This window comes from Medicago truncatula, chromosome 7 (assembly GCF_003473485.1).
Source record: "Medicago truncatula cultivar Jemalong A17 chromosome 7, MtrunA17r5.0-ANR, whole genome shotgun sequence".
Taxonomy (NCBI): Eukaryota; Viridiplantae; Streptophyta; class Magnoliopsida; order Fabales; family Fabaceae; genus Medicago; species Medicago truncatula.
The window spans coordinates 36,792,330-36,810,038 of NC_053048.1; the positions used below are offsets into that span (position 1 = coordinate 36,792,330).

The 17,709-nt window shown below is 33.0% G+C and overlaps 2 protein-coding genes and 2 non-coding genes across 5 annotated transcripts; 2 read left to right on the top strand and 2 right to left on the bottom strand.

The window, feature by feature from the left end:
- Positions 1-563: 563 nt before the first annotated feature.
- Positions 564-3,912, top strand: LOC11406615 (desiccation protectant protein Lea14 homolog). 2 transcript variants are annotated; one of them, XM_003624044.4, is made up of 3 exons: positions 564-723; positions 1,205-1,401; positions 3,458-3,912. In XM_003624044.4, the coding sequence occupies exons 1-3, from the start codon at positions 718-720 to the stop codon at positions 3,708-3,710; spliced, it is 456 nt and encodes a 151-aa protein (XP_003624092.1). In that variant the 5' UTR covers positions 564-717; the 3' UTR covers positions 3,711-3,912. The 2 variants fall into 2 exon arrangements, with proteins under 2 accessions (XP_003624092.1, XP_003624093.3); XM_003624045.4 differs by lacking the exon at positions 564-723 and having other exon boundaries at positions 1,013-1,401.
- Positions 3,913-5,977: 2,065 nt separating this feature from the next.
- On the top strand, positions 5,978-6,050 carry TRNAA-AGC (transfer RNA alanine (anticodon AGC)). The gene has a single exon. It is a non-coding gene; the product is annotated as a tRNA-Ala (tRNA).
- Positions 6,051-6,111: 61 nt separating this feature from the next.
- TRNAF-GAA (transfer RNA phenylalanine (anticodon GAA)) lies at positions 6,112-6,184 on the bottom strand. Its single transcript has one exon. It is a non-coding gene; the product is annotated as a tRNA-Phe (tRNA).
- A 1,185-nt stretch (positions 6,185-7,369) lies between these two features.
- On the bottom strand, positions 7,370-17,431 carry LOC11436006 (golgin candidate 3). The gene is made up of 15 exons (XM_003624046.4): positions 17,000-17,431; positions 15,524-15,622; positions 14,184-14,279; positions 12,825-12,980; positions 12,329-12,467; positions 12,169-12,233; positions 11,272-11,439; positions 11,083-11,133; positions 10,820-10,966; positions 9,779-10,075; positions 9,550-9,615; positions 9,060-9,262; positions 8,814-8,868; positions 8,017-8,202; positions 7,370-7,881 (listed from the first exon to the last, which is right to left on the bottom strand). Exons 1-15 carry the CDS (start codon positions 17,222-17,224, stop codon positions 7,567-7,569), a joined length of 2,268 nt encoding a protein of 755 aa, XP_003624094.1. The 5' UTR covers positions 17,225-17,431; the 3' UTR covers positions 7,370-7,566.
- Positions 17,432-17,709: the final 278 nt, after the last annotated feature.

The window sequence follows — 17,709 nt, forward strand, 5'->3', positions numbered from 1 at the left end:
GAATAAAATCATTTTTTTGGCTTAACCAATTGTACAAAAGAATAAAATCATTTTCTTATAAAAAAAAAGACTTAATTGCACTTTAGGACCCCTATCTTTCTAAAAGTTGCGGTTATGGACCTCTAACTAATTTAAATACAAAATAACCCCCTATGTTTTGATTCTTTGGCAGTTTTGGATCCCCAGTCCATTGTTGACTTGGTCAACGCTGACGTGATACCCTAAGTGAGGTGCCACGTGTCAATTTTTTTCCTTAGGGGTCCAAAACTGCCAAAGAATCAAAACATAGGGGGCTGTTTTGTATTTAAATTAGTTAGGGATCCATAACCACAACTTTTGAAAAGATAAGAGTCCAAAAGTGCAATTAAACTTAAAAAAAAATTGGAAAGAAATCATTTTCTTTATTGTTTCCTCCGTTTACGGTGGAATATTTTATGGCGAGTGGACGTAATTTACAACCCAATTAATTTCAAATCACAGTCTCTTAACTGACTGGGTCGGGTCAATAAAAAAATCTTTTTGTACTTCTTTAATCTTATTTTTTTCCCCTTAATTTGAGGTTATCAATTCAATTCCATATAAAGTATTTTAACAACTAGCACGTTATCTCATAACTTACCTCACCTCCACATTCCATCTTCCTTAACAAGACAGATTCACTTTCTTCTCTCTCTACTCAACAATCAACGTGATCACCTCCATCAACCATCATCAATCATGGATGTAAGTTTTCTCTCTTTCACATTCTCCACTCAACCTTCCAATTTTATTTTTTTTAAATCTAATACTCCATATATTTTCCCAAACTTATGAAATTAAAAATACATATATCTTTGCTTAGAAAAATGAAAGAGATAGAAAGAATCATGTATCAAAATCAATAGGGCATGTGATGCGACTGCATGACACACAACACGCCACACCTACACATGATCCAAAAACATTACTCACAAAACGACACCGACAACAACAACATCATTATTATCAACATCGGATCAAAGTATCTAACCCAATTTCATTGTTCTTTCTTCCACCCAGATCTCAAAGCGCGTGGAAAACACGTGCAACGCGTATTCGCCACGTGTTATCCACTTTTTCATGTTTTGACTTTTTTGTAGTACTATAAATAATGGGTTTGGGTATGAAGGTGTCGTTAAGTGTAATTTGTGTGAGTCTAATATTTACAGTATTGAAAATGTCACAGTTATTGGACAAAGCCAAAAACTTTATTGCTGAGAAAGTTGCTGATATGCCTAAACCTGAGGCAAATATTACAGATGTTGACTTCAAGGACGTGACACGTCAGTCTGTTGAGTATTTGGCTAAGGTCAATGTTTCAAATCCTTATTCTACTTCTATTCCAATTTGTGAGATCAAGTACTCTTTCAAAAGTGCTAACAGGTTTGTTTTTTATCTTCTTCTTCTTTAATTTTAGTTTTGATTTATATTAGGGTTAAATGGTTTTTGTATTTGAGAGTTTAGACTTTGTTTTAGTGGATTAAATAACAATCATGAATCAATTATAGATTGGATAGGTTGATTTGTAACGGAATGGATGGATTATGGTAGTTGGATTTTGTTGTGTTCATTATCTTAAACAAAATTGGAGTCATTGGAGTGTCTAGTTCCGTATTGGTAATTTGGTACTCTTGTTGAATTGTTTTTCGAAGGCAATACAATCAAAATTCAGAAGTTTACACAAATTCTTCTCTGCTGATTTGAGTTAAGGAGAAATGAGTCGTCCGTCATCGGTAAATAGAAAAATATATTAATTTAACAAACTAAAACTATTAGTAAATATTTTGCATTCAAATTTTTTTTACCACAATTACGTGCGTTGGTAATTTGTTGCATTCAAATAGTTACAAAATCTGTGACCATTCGATAGAGATCGAGCATATTGGAATTAGTGGAGTTATATTTTAAAACCATTATTTTATTATCTTGAAAAAAAAAAAAAAATATTAAAATTTGAATCGTCTTAGACTAACAAGTTTATTGGGGAGTCTAGAACCCGCTAAGAGATAGACACACATCACATCTTATCTAATACTTTAAGCTAATAGTTTATGGCTCTCACCCCCAGAGAGTCTATCCAGGGTCCTGATATCAGTTTTTTGAAGAGTCTTGGAGCGCTGAAAGTGGCAATGGATTAGGATCCCCTAAAAAAGATGTCACATTCTTACCCCAAAATCTTAAGACAATAAATTTACGGCTCTTCTCTCTTTTATATCCAACATTTGTTTCATTTTTAATTAAAATTGGACATAATCACTAATACTTGATTTCCAACATAACAATCTTAACTATAGATTTTTTTATTTTCTTTAAAGGCATATCTATAAATGTTATGACTTTGACGATGCGGCAAACTGCCGACTTCAGAAAATCCAATTTCATAAAACTCCAAGACAACATGTCCCACTTACTAAGCAATAAACTTCCACCCACCTAACATCAATGTCCAAAAACATCAATGTCAAAAAAAAAACAGGTGTCTCTACTTGCTCTTCTTCACCCATAGACCAAGCATACAACAGGACAAAAAGCTGCCCAAAAATAACATGCCCCTTGATACCAATTAACTAGAGATGTCAAAAAGGGTCTGGCCTGCTGGCCCGCAAAAGTCCCAAAAAAATGTAGGGCGTGGACATAAAAAATTGGATCCGTTTAAAATCGGGCATTTTAGCCCGAGCCCGTTGAGGCCCAAGCCCGTCATGGGCTAGTCCGACCAGGCCACGGGTAGTTCGTTTATTTTATAATTATTTTCTTTTATAATGCTGTAATGTAATTTCTCTATGAACTATTTTTGTGATTAGTGTAGAAGAAAATGTAATAGTATTTTTAAATGATAACTAGTAAAATAGAATGAATTCCTCTCAAAAAAATAAAACTATATAAGCTTGAAAGTGAAAATTCATACTCTATTATTTGCATTACTCTACTGTTTCCATTATATAATTGCTGATCTTGATTGATGATTGGTCTGAGTGGAAAGTATTCAGACTTTTAAGCAAATGGTGTGAAATCTAATTTTGATTCTTATGAATGAAAATAATCTCTTTGGGAGGGACTATCCACCTTAATTATGTGTCTTAAAGTTTTCATAATATTTATAGATGTGGAAAGTTGATATTTCGTACCTTTCATATGACATCCAAAAAATGATTAGGTTAAGTGTAAAGTGAAAAAAAAAAAAGTTATTTTTGCAAATTCAATATGTTACTCATGACGAGTTTGACGAAATCACAATGACACTATGTTTTGCTGAAATTCTACAATGTAGTTTTTATCAAAATCTAAGTTGTATACCGTGATTCTGTTTAATCTAAATAACATTTGTTTAGTAGCTTCTATATGATTTGAAAATGTCCACTTAATTTTAGATAACAAATTAGATTATATATGTTGTGTTTAGTCATGTTAATTTATAGTTTTTATGTTTGGTGGTAATCAGGGAGATAGCATCAGGAACCGTACCAGACCCAGGATCGTTGAAAGCTAGTGACACAACATTGCTTAATGTGCTAGTGAAGGTGCCTCATAACATAATTGTTAGCTTGGTAAAGGATATTGGTGCTGATTGGGACATTGATTATCAATTGGATATTGGTCTCGTTATTGATCTACCTATTATTGGCAATTTCACCATTCCTCTTTGTCAAAAGGGAGAGATCAAGCTCCCAAGCATCTCTGACTTCTTTGCCTAGTTTGATCCACTATGAGGGATATATAATAGACTAATAAAATAAAATAAATAAAAGCACCATTATGTTTTTACTTTTACATCATTTTCGATTTACTGGTGTTTCCTTTTCCTTTTGGTTGAACTTTATGTTGGATACAAATGTTATAGTGCTATGCATGACTAAAGTATTTGAAATCAAGGTTTTTAGTGGAAGTTTTTTTTTAGACAAATTGGGGTTTAACATGGTTGTTATGCTAAATAGGCAAAAACAACTTGCATTGAAGCAACTAATTTATTATTAGAATGAACTCTCTTCATGTTTGTTAGAACAAATGAATCTGTTGTTTTACTCACAACTCTAAATAAGACGATGTATTGGAGAGAATGAAAAAAAAAATAGAAGAGTTTTGAATTCTCAAATTTATGAATATGGTGCACACTTGATAGAAGAGTTTTGCTAATCTCACAATGGATAAGCTAAATCAAGATTTAACCACCACATAACAGAAAAACTAAAATTTTAGCAAGTAACAAACTTGTCTATGTTGTTGCGTACATGTGTGAGTTATATGTCCCACATCGAATAAAAGAGTAAGTGTTGAACACCTTATAAGTAAGAGTATCCATAAACCTATAGCCTTAAGGTTTTGGGTAAGAGTGTGACATCTCTCTTGCTTGTGCGGTTGTTCTATCCTCGATGTGGACGGTCCCCCGAGCTCCCCCTCGTGACCCAATAGTGGCACTCACATAACATAATATTAACTAACTCTTAACACACCACCTTAATTCATGTTAGACAGTCAACACCCTTGAAGCCTCTCAATTTCTTGAATACTTCTAATGGTTACTCATTATGTTAGAATATCAACCATTTGATCTTTACTCCTACAATGTTCCAACTTCAACTTTCCTTGTTCTCTCTTTGTTGTTTTACTCACAACTTCAATTTTCCAACTTCTCTTGATCCTCAGAAGGATTATCCTTATTCAAGTATTTTTTATAAGTATGTTTTTTCAATTCTTTGATCATGGTTATGAGACAAAATAATGAATCTCATAAAACAATTTTATATAAGTTTTGAAGGATATCATACATACAAGTATATGAAGTTATTATAGTTGGATGTTTTATAAGTTGGATGAGATAGATATTTTAGTTTACAATTTCCATAATTCAATATTAAAGAACTTTGAATATTTTTTCAATTCTGTTAAATTGATATCATATTTTGTGATTTGTCGATCTATTTTAGTTAAAACAGGGGTAGCAGGTAAGGGCATGGGTACCTAAGTGTGCATAAACTACAGTTATGGGCATTAAGATTGCTACCCACTGGGTATGATCTGGGTCTAGGTATTGGTTCAAATTATGGTGCGGCGAAGTATTGTACCCATTACATCCCTACATAAGTTCGTAAAACATTACATAATTGTAAAGAAAGGGAAAATAGACTAAAACAAGCAATGATACAATGCTAAATATCCAGCAATTTCTATCCCAAACATGTATATCATCATCTCAATGGTTCTATCTCAACAAATGTTTGGCTCTTCGTTGGAAAAGTCGTTAAAATAAACTTTTGTATGATTTAAAAAGTGAGTCATCTTCCTATTTTAAAACTACTTTTGTAAATTGTTCAATAAAAAAACCTACTCTTACAATGATAGATATCTTGTAAAACACTATCATTGATCGTCCATTCTTCAAGGAAGTGTCTTCAGTTATACTGATACATATTTTTTTCTTCTCTAAAAAGTCAAAATCTATAATAGGATTAAAAATTAAGCACAAAACGTCTCCGTGAGCTTAGCTCAGTTGGTAAGAACAATGCATAATATTTGCAAGGTCTAGGGTTTCAATCCCGACCACCACCAAAAAACAAAATTAAATACAAAGACATGCAAAATTCAGCACAAACACACAATATTTATAATCTACATAAATATCTCAATACCTACACAATTCTACTTGAGAGATGACTACATCAAATTTTAGAATAGTCTACGAACAAAGATTCAACAAGTTTTGTTTGTCTTTTGAAAAGAAAGAAAAAAAGGATTCAACAATTTGTCATTTATCAAGAAATTTGTGTCTTCTCAACTTTGTACGATCTTCAAGGATTCCTGCAAGTTATGAAACACATGTAGAAAATGTCCTAAATTTTTATTATGTATAATTGAGCAAAAAATAAATAAGAATAATCAGATCACTATTTGTTCTACATTTGGGAAAGAATGGTTTCTTAATAAAGCACATCGAACATTTTCCATTTAACAAAATTAAATATATGGGGATGTAGCTCAGATGGTAGAGCGCTCGCTTAGCATGCGAGAGGTACGGGGATCGATACCCCGCATCTCCATTTTATTTTCAAAAATTGTTCTGTTTTCAATTCAGATTTATAAAAAAAATAAAAACAAAAATGCGGTGAGCGTGGATCGAACACGCGACCTTCAGATCTTCAGTCTGACGCTCTCCCAACTGAGCTATCCCCGCTTTTGTTTGACTGATGACGATAAATTAATTAGTGTTTCATACATATATTACTCTTGCATACGAAACGGATCATCAGATTTTTTTTAATTAATTCCTATATTTTTTTTGAAGGAATAATTAATAATTTCTATATACTGACAATGTAGACATATTCATTTTTTTTGAAAAAATGTAAAAATATTCATGTCATGTCAAAAAAATTAATTTAAAAATATTATACAATTATTATTCAACTTTCTCAAATATGTAATTTTGAAATTCTGTATTTATTATTTGTTTTTGGTAAAACAACTAGTTAGAAATACTTTAGGTACAATTGTGGGTGTTAATATCTCGAGACGTTGTGGGACACTTATATATGTGATCGAAAATTCTCACAAAAAAAATAAAAAAACATGCGATCGAAAATTGTTTTATTGGGTTAGATATTATAGCAGGATAGGCTATTAACACATGTCAAATTGTGGATGAGATGAGTTGCTTGGGATGTTAATCAACAATGTTATGTTTATTGCTTTGATGGTATAGAATAAACAAGTCATTTGTTTGGAAATTGGACAATGTCTCGACAAATTTGGAATTTTATTTTCAAGTTGGATTGGAAATTAGATGGTTGGTGGGAGCACCGAGTTATTTGAAGAAAAAAAAAAAATTCTTGTTCATTTCTCTTTGCTAAAAAAAAAAAAAAGTATAGGAAGGTGTCTCATTTAATTTGGCTTGCAAATTGATTGATGAATTCACTTCCTTATTTGCAATGCATTGGACTGAATATTTTGTCTCCAAAGTGATTGATCTTGTTATGATAAAATCGAAAGGATGGTGTAGTTTTAAGAAATTGCGTAAAAATTGTATAATAATATAATACTATGGACAATGGTTGGATGTATGATTCGGATTTTTCCTGAAGACTCTTGAGTCTTGAACAGTGTTCTGTTGATGAAGTTAGTTTGTTTAGTAAGGTTGTAAAATGGTCAAAATTGTCTTACAACAAGGAGGTGGATTAAATGTCCGTGTGAGATATGTATGTGTTACGAATTTGAGAGTGAAGAAGAAATTAAGTTGCATGAAAGGGGGAATTTTTTCCCATCAATGTATGTTTTTTTTGTTTATATTCAGAGGGAGTATATTATATATTATATATACTGAAGACATGGATGTGATTATACATCAAGATAAATTTCTAAATTATGCAAGTATCCCACAGGAGATGAAGAAAGCATTGAAAAAAATTGTCACACTTGTGAATAACATACAGTCAATTTTCAAGTTAAATAATTGATCGAACACGATTACATGCCTATATGCTCTCAAAAAAAGATTGCGTGCCTATAATATAACAATGATATCTACCTTTGATTAATTAATTACATTAAAAATAATATTTAGTGTCTGGGAAAAAGTTTTGAACTAGTTGTTTTGCTATCTGAATATGTAAGGGGAACTGTCGAGAATTCTGAACCAATTTGTTCAGAATGCTGAAAATATCCATGTGAGATAGGACTCGTGTTCTGATTATTAGTAGGCGAGCTAATTGATGCAGCTCCAGTACTAAACCTCTGACTGGAAAGTGGTGAAGAAGCAGAATTAGTACTTGTACTATTATCACGTAAATCACCCATAGATTCACCTGTACTTCCTGACAACTCTCTCTTTTCTGTTTCCTTGAGAAGAAAATCAACCCACATATCTGCAAAGGACTGAAATGGGAAAATACTTGTTCAAATATGAATTTTTGATTGTAAACTCCATATCAAAGTTGTGTAAAATGCGACAATTTCACACCATACATCATTATCCGGAAAATATACTAATACCAGAGGAGAAGAAATTACCTGGTTATCAGATCCAACATTTACAGCTGATTCAGTTGAACTTCCTCCTAAGATACCTCCGACCAGGCGGCCAGGCAAACCAAGAACACCACGGACAACACCTTTCCCTGGACCTTGTTGAGCAAGGCCTATCCTTTGCTTGTCCTCGTTAGAAAATCCCAGCATGCGAACCATCAAGTCCAAAACCTGTCCCAACATAAAAAACCACATGAAAAAATATCAGTTGAACAATATAGTAACGCAAACCAGATAAAATAACACAGCATTGGGAGCAAATGTTAAGGGAAGGAACCAAAATATACAGCCAAACGCAAACATGTGAAACTGGAGAACATAATTTTATAACCTTCACAAGTTCAATGGTTCTTAAAATATCAACCAAGACTGCAACTTCATAAAACCCTATCCTAGGGTATAGATGCGGGCATCCTCATGAATCTGACCATATACTAATTTTCTTGGAAAATCCGGTAACCATAAATTAACTCGGCTAATAGTATAAAAACTGAGCCCTTAAATTTCTCTCCCCGGACTCTCCCCAACACACAAGGGTGTACTGATAGGGACTTGGGTATTATGGGGGGCACAAGTCCCACGTCGAGTAGTATGGGAGGCTCGGTGGACTATTTATGTGGCTTGGTTCCCCCCTTGATGGTTAGTTCTTGAGGGTGGGTTCGCCAAGTTCTTAGATACTCATCATATATATACACACAAATTATTCTCACAGAAGAAATAAAGGAAAGGGTTTCAGTCTTGAAAAATGCATATAAAGCAACCACAGTTAAAAGACTTGATACCTCTTTGCTGTGGTTTCTCTGGAAATAAGTAATAAGGAGTTTTATCACAATGCGCCTGTCAAAGTACAATTAAAACGTGTAAGATAATTTATTCTAAAAAATTATCATGACAGAAAAGCTCCTAGCTTATTTTTTAAAAAATTTAATTGCAGCTTTCTCCAAGACTAGGCCGGGTCGGTTACATGGGTCAAATAATGCCATAATGTTTTATTCTCGAAATTATACTCAGAAGAAAAACGTGCCAACCTGTCAACAAGAAAATCAGAATCCACCGACATTCTATTTAGCCGTGTCATACTTTGTTCAAGAGCTCGCCTCAATTTAGCATTTTCTTCCTCAAGCTTGCTTACTCTACTTCTCCATTCTGACTGTACTTTCTCAGATTGAGAAAGCTTGGCTAAAATTTCTTCTTTTTCACCACTCAATATATCCACTCTGGAATCTGCATCCTGGCAATAACAACCATTTAATCTACATGCTGAGCAAAACTTTCAGGAATGATGGAGGATAAGATAATACAAGATGCATTATGCTTTTTAAGTATTAAGACAGAGTAACTATAAAACGTATAGTTCAAGATCATACAAATAATCAAATACTTGTGTTATAACAACTAGCAAAGATCATCATATGCTTTTGTGCTATAATCATAAAGGATCCAATTTTTGTTCAATTCAAATTTTAAACGAAGTTTTCTGCATATTATTAATTTAGCAAAAGTGAGATATATCCATACTTTCAACAGTTGAGAAAGATTAGCCGTTTCTTCCCTTGCACGAGCCAACTCTTCTTCTAAATGTTCCTTCAGAAAATAAAATTAATAGCGATATAAGCTTACTCTGTGTAATAATATAACATAGATACATAAAAGATAATGACAAAAATAAAAAGGTGAGTGGGATTTTAAGGTGTTAACAACTCAATTTAATTCACCAAACTTGTAATAATAAAAAATTTAAAATAACCTTAGCTTCAATTTCAGCATAATACTGTCCGAGAGCTGTCTGCAGATTTATTAGTTCAATATTTTTGGCATCTATTGTGCTTATACAGTTTGTAAGCTTTTTGTTCAAGTCATCAATGACTTCTCTGGACGTCAGAATTTCACTGTTGTTTGCAGATTTCAGTTTCTCTTGATCTGAAGTTGCTTGCTCCAGAGCTCTCTCGAGATGTGATATTTGAGCCCTTAAGTAATTGTTGCTATCCCGTAGTTCTTCAATGACTTTGGTATCCTCGTCCATTTTTTCCGACTCTTCGTTTTCCTAGAGAAATACCACCGAAATGAAAATTATAGTCTGATACAGAAAGATTGATATGATAAATTCATGTATGATATTAGCAATTGTAGTTTATTCAGATTCATTATAAAACTAACGACATAACATTATTCACTATATACTTGAAAACTGTAAAAAGATTATGATAATTTGTAAACTACTTATTTTTTAGAATACTGCTAATGTGCATGACAAAAAAAAACTCGTGCCAATCACACGAATCCTTATAAGAGCGAGATTGCCATTCAATTACAATTCTCATTTTCCCAACAATATTTATGACTATATTTCCACTACTCTAGTGCCTTCCATTGACGGTGCTTACCAACCTCCATATACTTTTGCTTGGTTTTGATATTCACTTCATCTTCTTTTATTTTTCTTTGATTTTGAAGGGAAATGACCAAGGTAAAGAAATACAATTCACTTCCGGTTCTTTAAATATGTTATTTTACAAATTTCTAGATGGCTGAAAAGTCAAAATGTCTTTGATTTGATGCAATGTAGTTACACTAAAAAAAACTACACATATATGAGATTAAGCGCATATACAAGGCAGTCGTGCATTTTCATAAACTCTGATGTCGTGTCATATAGCACTAATGTATTTTTTAATATCACGTTCATCTTTTCTTTCTTTTTTTGGTTACATGAGAAAAAATGTCATGTTCGTTCATCATATTAATTTAGCTTCAACAGATAAATTTAATAAGTAAGTAAAAATGAAACCTTTTCTAACAAATGCTGTTTAAGGCGGGTCAATTCTTGTACGGCTTTGTCCCTCTCCTGTTGTGTTTTCTTCAAATCATTACTCATCTTCTGTAAGGATATTTCCATGTCTTCTTTTCCAGGGAAACTTTTGGAAGGATCTGACAACTGTTACCAAAAGCCCATTCACCAATCCCCAGAAAAGAGAAAAAAGACAATCATTATTAGCATGGAACTTAACGGATAAATTGAAAAGTAAATATTACTGTAAAATATGGGCTCACATCACTGGCGCTGCTCGCTTTGACTGCAGCCTCAAGTTCACTTTTTTCCATCTAACAACAAAATGTAGGATAAATTAGAGTGATGTCTAGAGCACAATATCAAAAATAACTATTTTTAAGTTTTGATTCATACGATGGTAGAAACATTTTGTACTGTGATGGAATAATGTAATGCATATATCTACAAACCTTAAGAGTGGTGTTTTCCTTCTCTAATGTTTCGATTAGTCTTTTTGAGCTATCCATAGCATTACTTGCTTCTTTGCTTCTCTGTCTAGTCAACTCCAATTGCAGACGCTTTATTTCTGATACTTTTTCATTCAATTCTTTGTGTAATTGCCTCACCTCAGTTGTAGTCTTCAAGCAGTAATACATATAGAGGTTAGATAGCCAAAAAATTATAACAGAACTCATGTTGCAAATCAATACAACAAAACCAGCATCCTTTTCCTTAAAAAGTTGTAATCTATTATTCAACGATGCAATGGAACTGGAAGTTATTAACAATAACCCAGAAAATGGTCGTTATTATCTTGCATCTACACAAACCCATATGCGTGCACAACACCACAAACACAAACATATTCATATAAAAAATCTCTCATACATATATGAAGAAATAGTGATATGGAGATTTTGAAGCATTTGAAAAAGATATAGTGTTCTCTTGTAATTTCTACTCTAGTCCTATAACCCTCATGAACCCGTACAAATAATTAATTGTGCTTTTAATTCATCTATTAATAATTTGATACTAAATCCCATTATTCTGTCCATCAAATGTTATTTACATATTTTCCAATGCACCAAACAATTTCCTGAAAAGGAATGATTTTGACTGTTCGCTTTATAACATTGTGTCATGTTTAATAAGATAATCATAAAAGTAGCATATACCAAAATACAAAATTACAAATAGATATCCTAAACTGCAGAGCACAGTGAAACGTGACATTTATTTCACGCACATCTGTTTATTAAGCCTTAATGTCAAGAGCGATCTCACATTGTAAACTCCAAGTGTAATAAAATAAAGATGTTGGAGCCGTGAACATTAAATTTGCATCAATGTTTATATGGACTTACTTTGTCTCGTTCCAACTTTAATAATTTCAGCTCCTCTTGGAAAGACTTGTTCAATTTCTGTTCCTCTGACAGTGGCGAAAGAATTAGATTTGTTAGTAGTTTTCTATTTAAAAGTATAGAATGGTGATTCAATCAAGTTATTCCAAATGCAGAAAAATACCCTGGAATTGTAGCTGAATGTTTTCCAATTTATCTCGTTCTTGCTCCAATTCCAGCTTCAGTTTTCTTGTGTCATGAGTATGTTGTACTTGTGCTGCTGCTGTGGGGCTGTTTTTTCCTTCTACCAAATCTGCTAGCTCCTAGAAGGCATTCATACATCTGTTGTCAAGTTCACTCATCACTAAAAAATTAAAAATATACAGCCTATCAAAAAGTCTAAATCAAAACAACCAGACGAAAAATTAAATTTCAAATTATAAAGAGATATAAAAATCAAATTAAGAAACATTTTCATTTTCTAAAGAAGGTGCACATCATACTGGGACTAAATGAAAATGAACATACACTTGGGGTAAAATAACAAAAGGTGCTTGATCAAAATCATACTAGGGCAAGGAATAACAAAAACAGCCTAAGTTGTCATGAATGCCACGTAATGGTTGATCTTTCTATGATGGTTCATTACTTAATAACCAAATAAACTAAATTGTCACTACCTTGTCCTTTACTTGTAAGTTGGAATGATTGGATACCATCTTACTTGGAATTGCATTGGATTCCAAATTAGACATGGTTCCGTTGTTTGTAGTATAACGGTTTTTCATTTGAGTTGCGGACCTATGTTGTCGATTAGATGACTGGTCACTGCTTCCCTGCACAAATATATGCAACCATGGTTTCTCACTTGTTATATAGTTGTATGAGATGAGACGACATATACAATAAAAACATGTTTTCCCTTTCTCTAATCAACCCTGGTTTATGAATACATATTTCGATTGGTCAAAAGAATTCATATTTCTTATTAATTACATTGATTTAACATTATGGTCAAATATATTTTAAAGAAATAGCACTGAGAAACTTTGGCTCAAAAGAGCTTTCTAAAATCTATGCTTTTCTACAAAAGTAAATCCATAAGAAAACTATTGGTTTTGCTGTAAATAGAAGCCACAACAATAATTATGTGTCAAAGATTGATAAGAGTAAACCTCTAGATGAAGACTTATGCTTTACAATCAAATGCATCACATAAGAGAATAAATTGCATGCTCTAATAAATATTAAATATTTCAGTGATTTTTAAGTGCTGCAAAGAAACTGGCCAAACCCACTGCCCACTAAAAATTCAAAAAATTATATCACAAAACAGTTTATCAATCTCAAAATAAATTACTCCTAATATATGAACTTTGTAAAACAATAACAAAATAAAGCCAAATATTGTAATGACAAGAGACAATTTTAATGTGGTTTCTAGTTATATGTTGAGAAGTATGTACTCGGTATGAAGCACTCAAATTAATTGTCTCTAGAATAAGTTTAGTAAAGTGTGGTGAACCTGTGTCAAGAGTTGATATTAACAACTGAAAAGGAAGTTTATTTTTATTTTTTTTCATCCAAATTTGAATTTGGGCCTAACTCAGCCCCAAAAGATAGCTCATGGGTCTCGGGTCCCCCCTCCTTCGTTGTTCAGTCATATAATCATCCAATGTGAAACTCTCAGCACAGCCCTCTCACTATTTAGTATGCAAGTTTTGAAAACCAACTTGCATACTAAATCATAATAATGTATATGGCATACTCATTGTCATCACTATTTAAATTTCATACAAAAATTATTAACTACAAGATATAAACCAACGAAAGACATAAAGCCCAGGTTAAAAATTTCTGTAACAAAAATACAAACAATGAAATTCTTCATATCATCACTATTTAAATTTCATACAAAAATTATTAACTACAAGATATAAACCAACGAAAGACATAAAGCACAGGTTAAAAATTTCTGTAACAAAAATACAAAGAATGAAATTCTTCATAATAAAGTGTGAATTTAAATATAGGATTACCTTGACTCTGTGATTGCCATTTGAAGAAGCAGGACTTGTAGCCTCTAAATTCTGTTTTAAGGAGCCATTTTCTTTATTCAGTCTAATGATGTGATCCTGAAAAGTTGAAATGGTTGAATAGTTAACTTACCAAATGCTAGAATTAATAAACCCCAAATTAATATGTCGGTGCAATAATGGACAGTTTATGTAACCTCTTCCTGAGATCAATCGCATGATGTGATATAATCCTATAATAAATCGAAGCAGATAAAAAATCAATTTGTTTGGGGGAAGAGGGTCTAAAGAATCAGAGTTTTAGAAAGAAGCAATGAATCCAGATGCACAGATATATTTATTGTGTGCTCTTCAAATAGCACATTGCAGCTGAGTTCATCTTATTTTAAACAAACATGATATAAGGTCCAGATTAGGGATTACATCGTATCACTAGATGTACAGTTTAATATGTATCTTCGATCCATCTTAAAGTGTGATGAGAAAAAAGATTGATGGGAATGCCTCACAGAAGGATTCAAGTTGGATGGATGACATCAACAAAGGCTCAAGTTAATCATAAATTGTGGAAGAAAAGTTCCAATAAAAATTAGTTGATCAGATTTGGAATCAACCACCAGTATTGTATTACGAGAAAATAGAGAAATTACTGGTTTGTATCACATTACAACGCTCTATGGCAGTGAATGTTCAGCGGTGAATCTTTCTGGTAAGACTTGACAGAAAAAAAAAGGTGTAGCAGATACGACAATAAGGTAAACGAAAAGGAGACCGAAGATTTTGGAAAGACATAATCCAGAAAAGTTTGAGTACCATCTATTGAGGGGAAGATGGTGCAAATTTGACTAAGGTCTGTGTGATCATGTGATAAGAACACCATCCCAGTATCAAGTGAGAAAAGTGGACAGATAAGGGGAAACTTCGTGAAAAGTAGAGAAACACTAAACTAAATCATTTAATTGCACGTGATTTTCCTAAAATTTGGTTGGTAATAGAACACATTGGCATCGATTGATCCATGTAGTGTAGCAAATCCTCCGAGTAGAAATAGAATATAGATTGACTGTTGTTTGGAAAACACCACAAGGTACATACAGAGTTCAAAAAGAAAAGGAACCAAAAAACAAACAGTGGTTTTCAAGGAACTAACAAAAATTCCCAGCTACGTGTAACAAGATGATTCATAATACACGAGACAAGTTCATGTATCAAAAGAATGGCTAATGCCACCCAACAGCTGAAATTGAACATTAGGAAGGTCCAACACTAGAAAGAACATAAGAAAATTTGATATATTACCATTTACCAGTATATATATGCAGAAAAGTGACAGCTAGCCATACCTCTTTTTCTTTTAATAGCGCAGCATAATTAACTGATAGTGCTTTAATCTCTGCTTCAGATGCCTGAAGTCTTTTGATTTCTGCTCTATATTGTTCTATCTGCAAGAAACAGCACAAGTTTTTAGTTTTGACCAACCTACCTACTATATTCAACCAGAGAATTTAAGGGAAGATACAAGGTATAAACACCTAATATAAAATAGCAATCTCATGCATCTGGTAAAATCTCTAAATTCACACAAGAATGAACCTTCTGCTAAGAGAATAAAAACCTGTGGATCAAAACATTATATACTAATCACTCATGGTCGCCATTTTACCCTTACAATGAACAAAACTAGATTATACACTCCAGATAATGGACAACAAAAGGTCTTGCCAAAAATATCTAAATAAACAAACAAAACATAACACACAGCTAACTAAGACTACCCATCGACATAAAATCGCATGAATACAAACATAGACATATTCATGTGTTGTGAACAAAATAGTTGTTTTATTATCTCTGTACCACCGCCACTTCTGATGGAAGCCGTGTCCGGTGTCCGACACAACACCGACACATGGGAATCCTAACCTCAATTCGTGTGTGCATATATGAACTTTGTATCATGTCCAAGTCCTACCGCATTATATACACCAATGATACGATGGGATTACATTCAACTATGTTATTTTTTCAAATTACCTCCGGCATCGACGCGTCAGTATCAGTGTCCGTGTCAGTGCTTCATAGGTTATTATAGACTAATTCGTGCACTCAAAAGCAATGGAGGTGTCTAGTCTAGTACTATAGTTTTAAAGTAAATAAATGATATAAATGCACACGTTTCAAAAATTGGTGGCATTTATTAAACATTTATACTCCAAAACTATAGTAATGGACACGTTAAAAGAAATGGAGACCATAAGGTGATCTTAATTGCACACATAAAACTTCTCACACATAATATATGAACAGGAAAAGAGACATAGCCAAATGGTATATATTTTCTTACTTGTGATTCTATAACCTCAAATTCAAGATAAACCTTATAGTTAATAACTTATGGAAATGTTACACTTGCACATACAAAACTGCTCACATACTACATATCCTAAGGTTGAGAAATTTTGCTGCTAGTGAAAATCACGAAGCCAGCAAAATTTCTTTTCAATGCATGTTACAGTTTTCTCCTGCAAAATCTATTAATCACGTAGACACCAATGATCATTTGGAATTGGGTGTCATGTTGGTGCATGTCGGACACCGAACACAGACAACTGGACACATCTTCCATCAAAAGTATCGGTGCTATGGAACTAACATTTCTAAAGCAATTTGTATGATCATGTACTAATTAATTATTAATAGTTATAAATTATATCTCTTAATAATCTTCACGATTTCACGCATAGCGTTCCGCAATTTAAAATTCAAATCTCTAAGAATTAACAATCACGCAAACTTGTCACGAATTACAATACACATACCTCAGAAGAATAGGGATGATCTGCAATTCCGTTTGGGATCGGCGACCTAGGAATCGAATTGGAACGCGTGGAGCCACGAGAATTCCGGCGATCGGAGACGGAAGGACTCTCGCCGTCGTTAGGGATTGCGTAAGAAACGATGTCGTCTTCGTCATCATCATCGTTGTGAACATCGAGAGCGATCTGATTCAAATTCTCCTTCAAATTGGCAATGGTGCTCCACATGATGATTCAAATCGAATTGATGAATCTGAGTTTAGAAGGATATTTGAATTGGAATTGAATTGAATCAATTGTTGAATTTGTGATTCGGTGAAGTTGCACACACTGCAATTTGCGATGGATCTCGCCTTAGAATCTATATCACCGTTTCCGTTGTAATGTAATTTTTCCTTGGTTCGTTCAAGTTTTTTCTCCCAAAATAATAACAACGCCAAAAAAATATTACACATAAAAGAAAAAGGCTTAAATAAGTAGAAGGTCCCCGTAAGTTAGCGCGTTTTTTGTTTAAGTCCATGTATCTTTTTTTGTTGCGAAATAACTCTTGTATTTATTTAACCTTTTGAAATTGGTCCCTGCCGTCTATTTCCGTCAAAAAAACGCATTGCTGACTAACACGCATACGTGGCACATGATGAGTTGCCAACTAATCTTAGTAGAGGGACTAAAACCAAAAACGTATTTTTACATAGGGACGAAATTAAAAAAAT

What these genes read in the sequence shown, in the direction of transcription:
- LOC11406615 (XM_003624045.4), top strand. Translation starts at nt 1,130, where the DNA reads ATGGGTTTGGGTATGAAGGTGTCGTTAAGTGTAATTTGTGTGAGTCTA. An exon ending in TCTTTCAAAAGTGCTAACAG is followed by an intron (nt 1,402 to 3,457) that starts GTTTGTTTTTTA and finishes GGTGGTAATCAG; the next exon opens with GGAGATAGCATCAGGAACCG.
- LOC11436006 (XM_003624046.4), bottom strand. Translation starts at nt 17,224, where the DNA reads ATGTGGAGCACCATTGCCAATTTGAAGGAGAATTTGAATCAGATCGCT. An exon ending in CGCTATTAAAAGAAAAAGAG is followed by an intron (nt 14,280 to 15,523) that starts GTATGGCTAGCT and finishes TCAACTTTTCAG; the next exon opens with GATCACATCATTAGACTGAA. An exon ending in TCTGATTTTCTTGTTGACAG is followed by an intron (nt 8,869 to 9,059) that starts GTTGGCACGTTT and finishes GTACTTTGACAG; the next exon opens with GCGCATTGTGATAAAACTCC.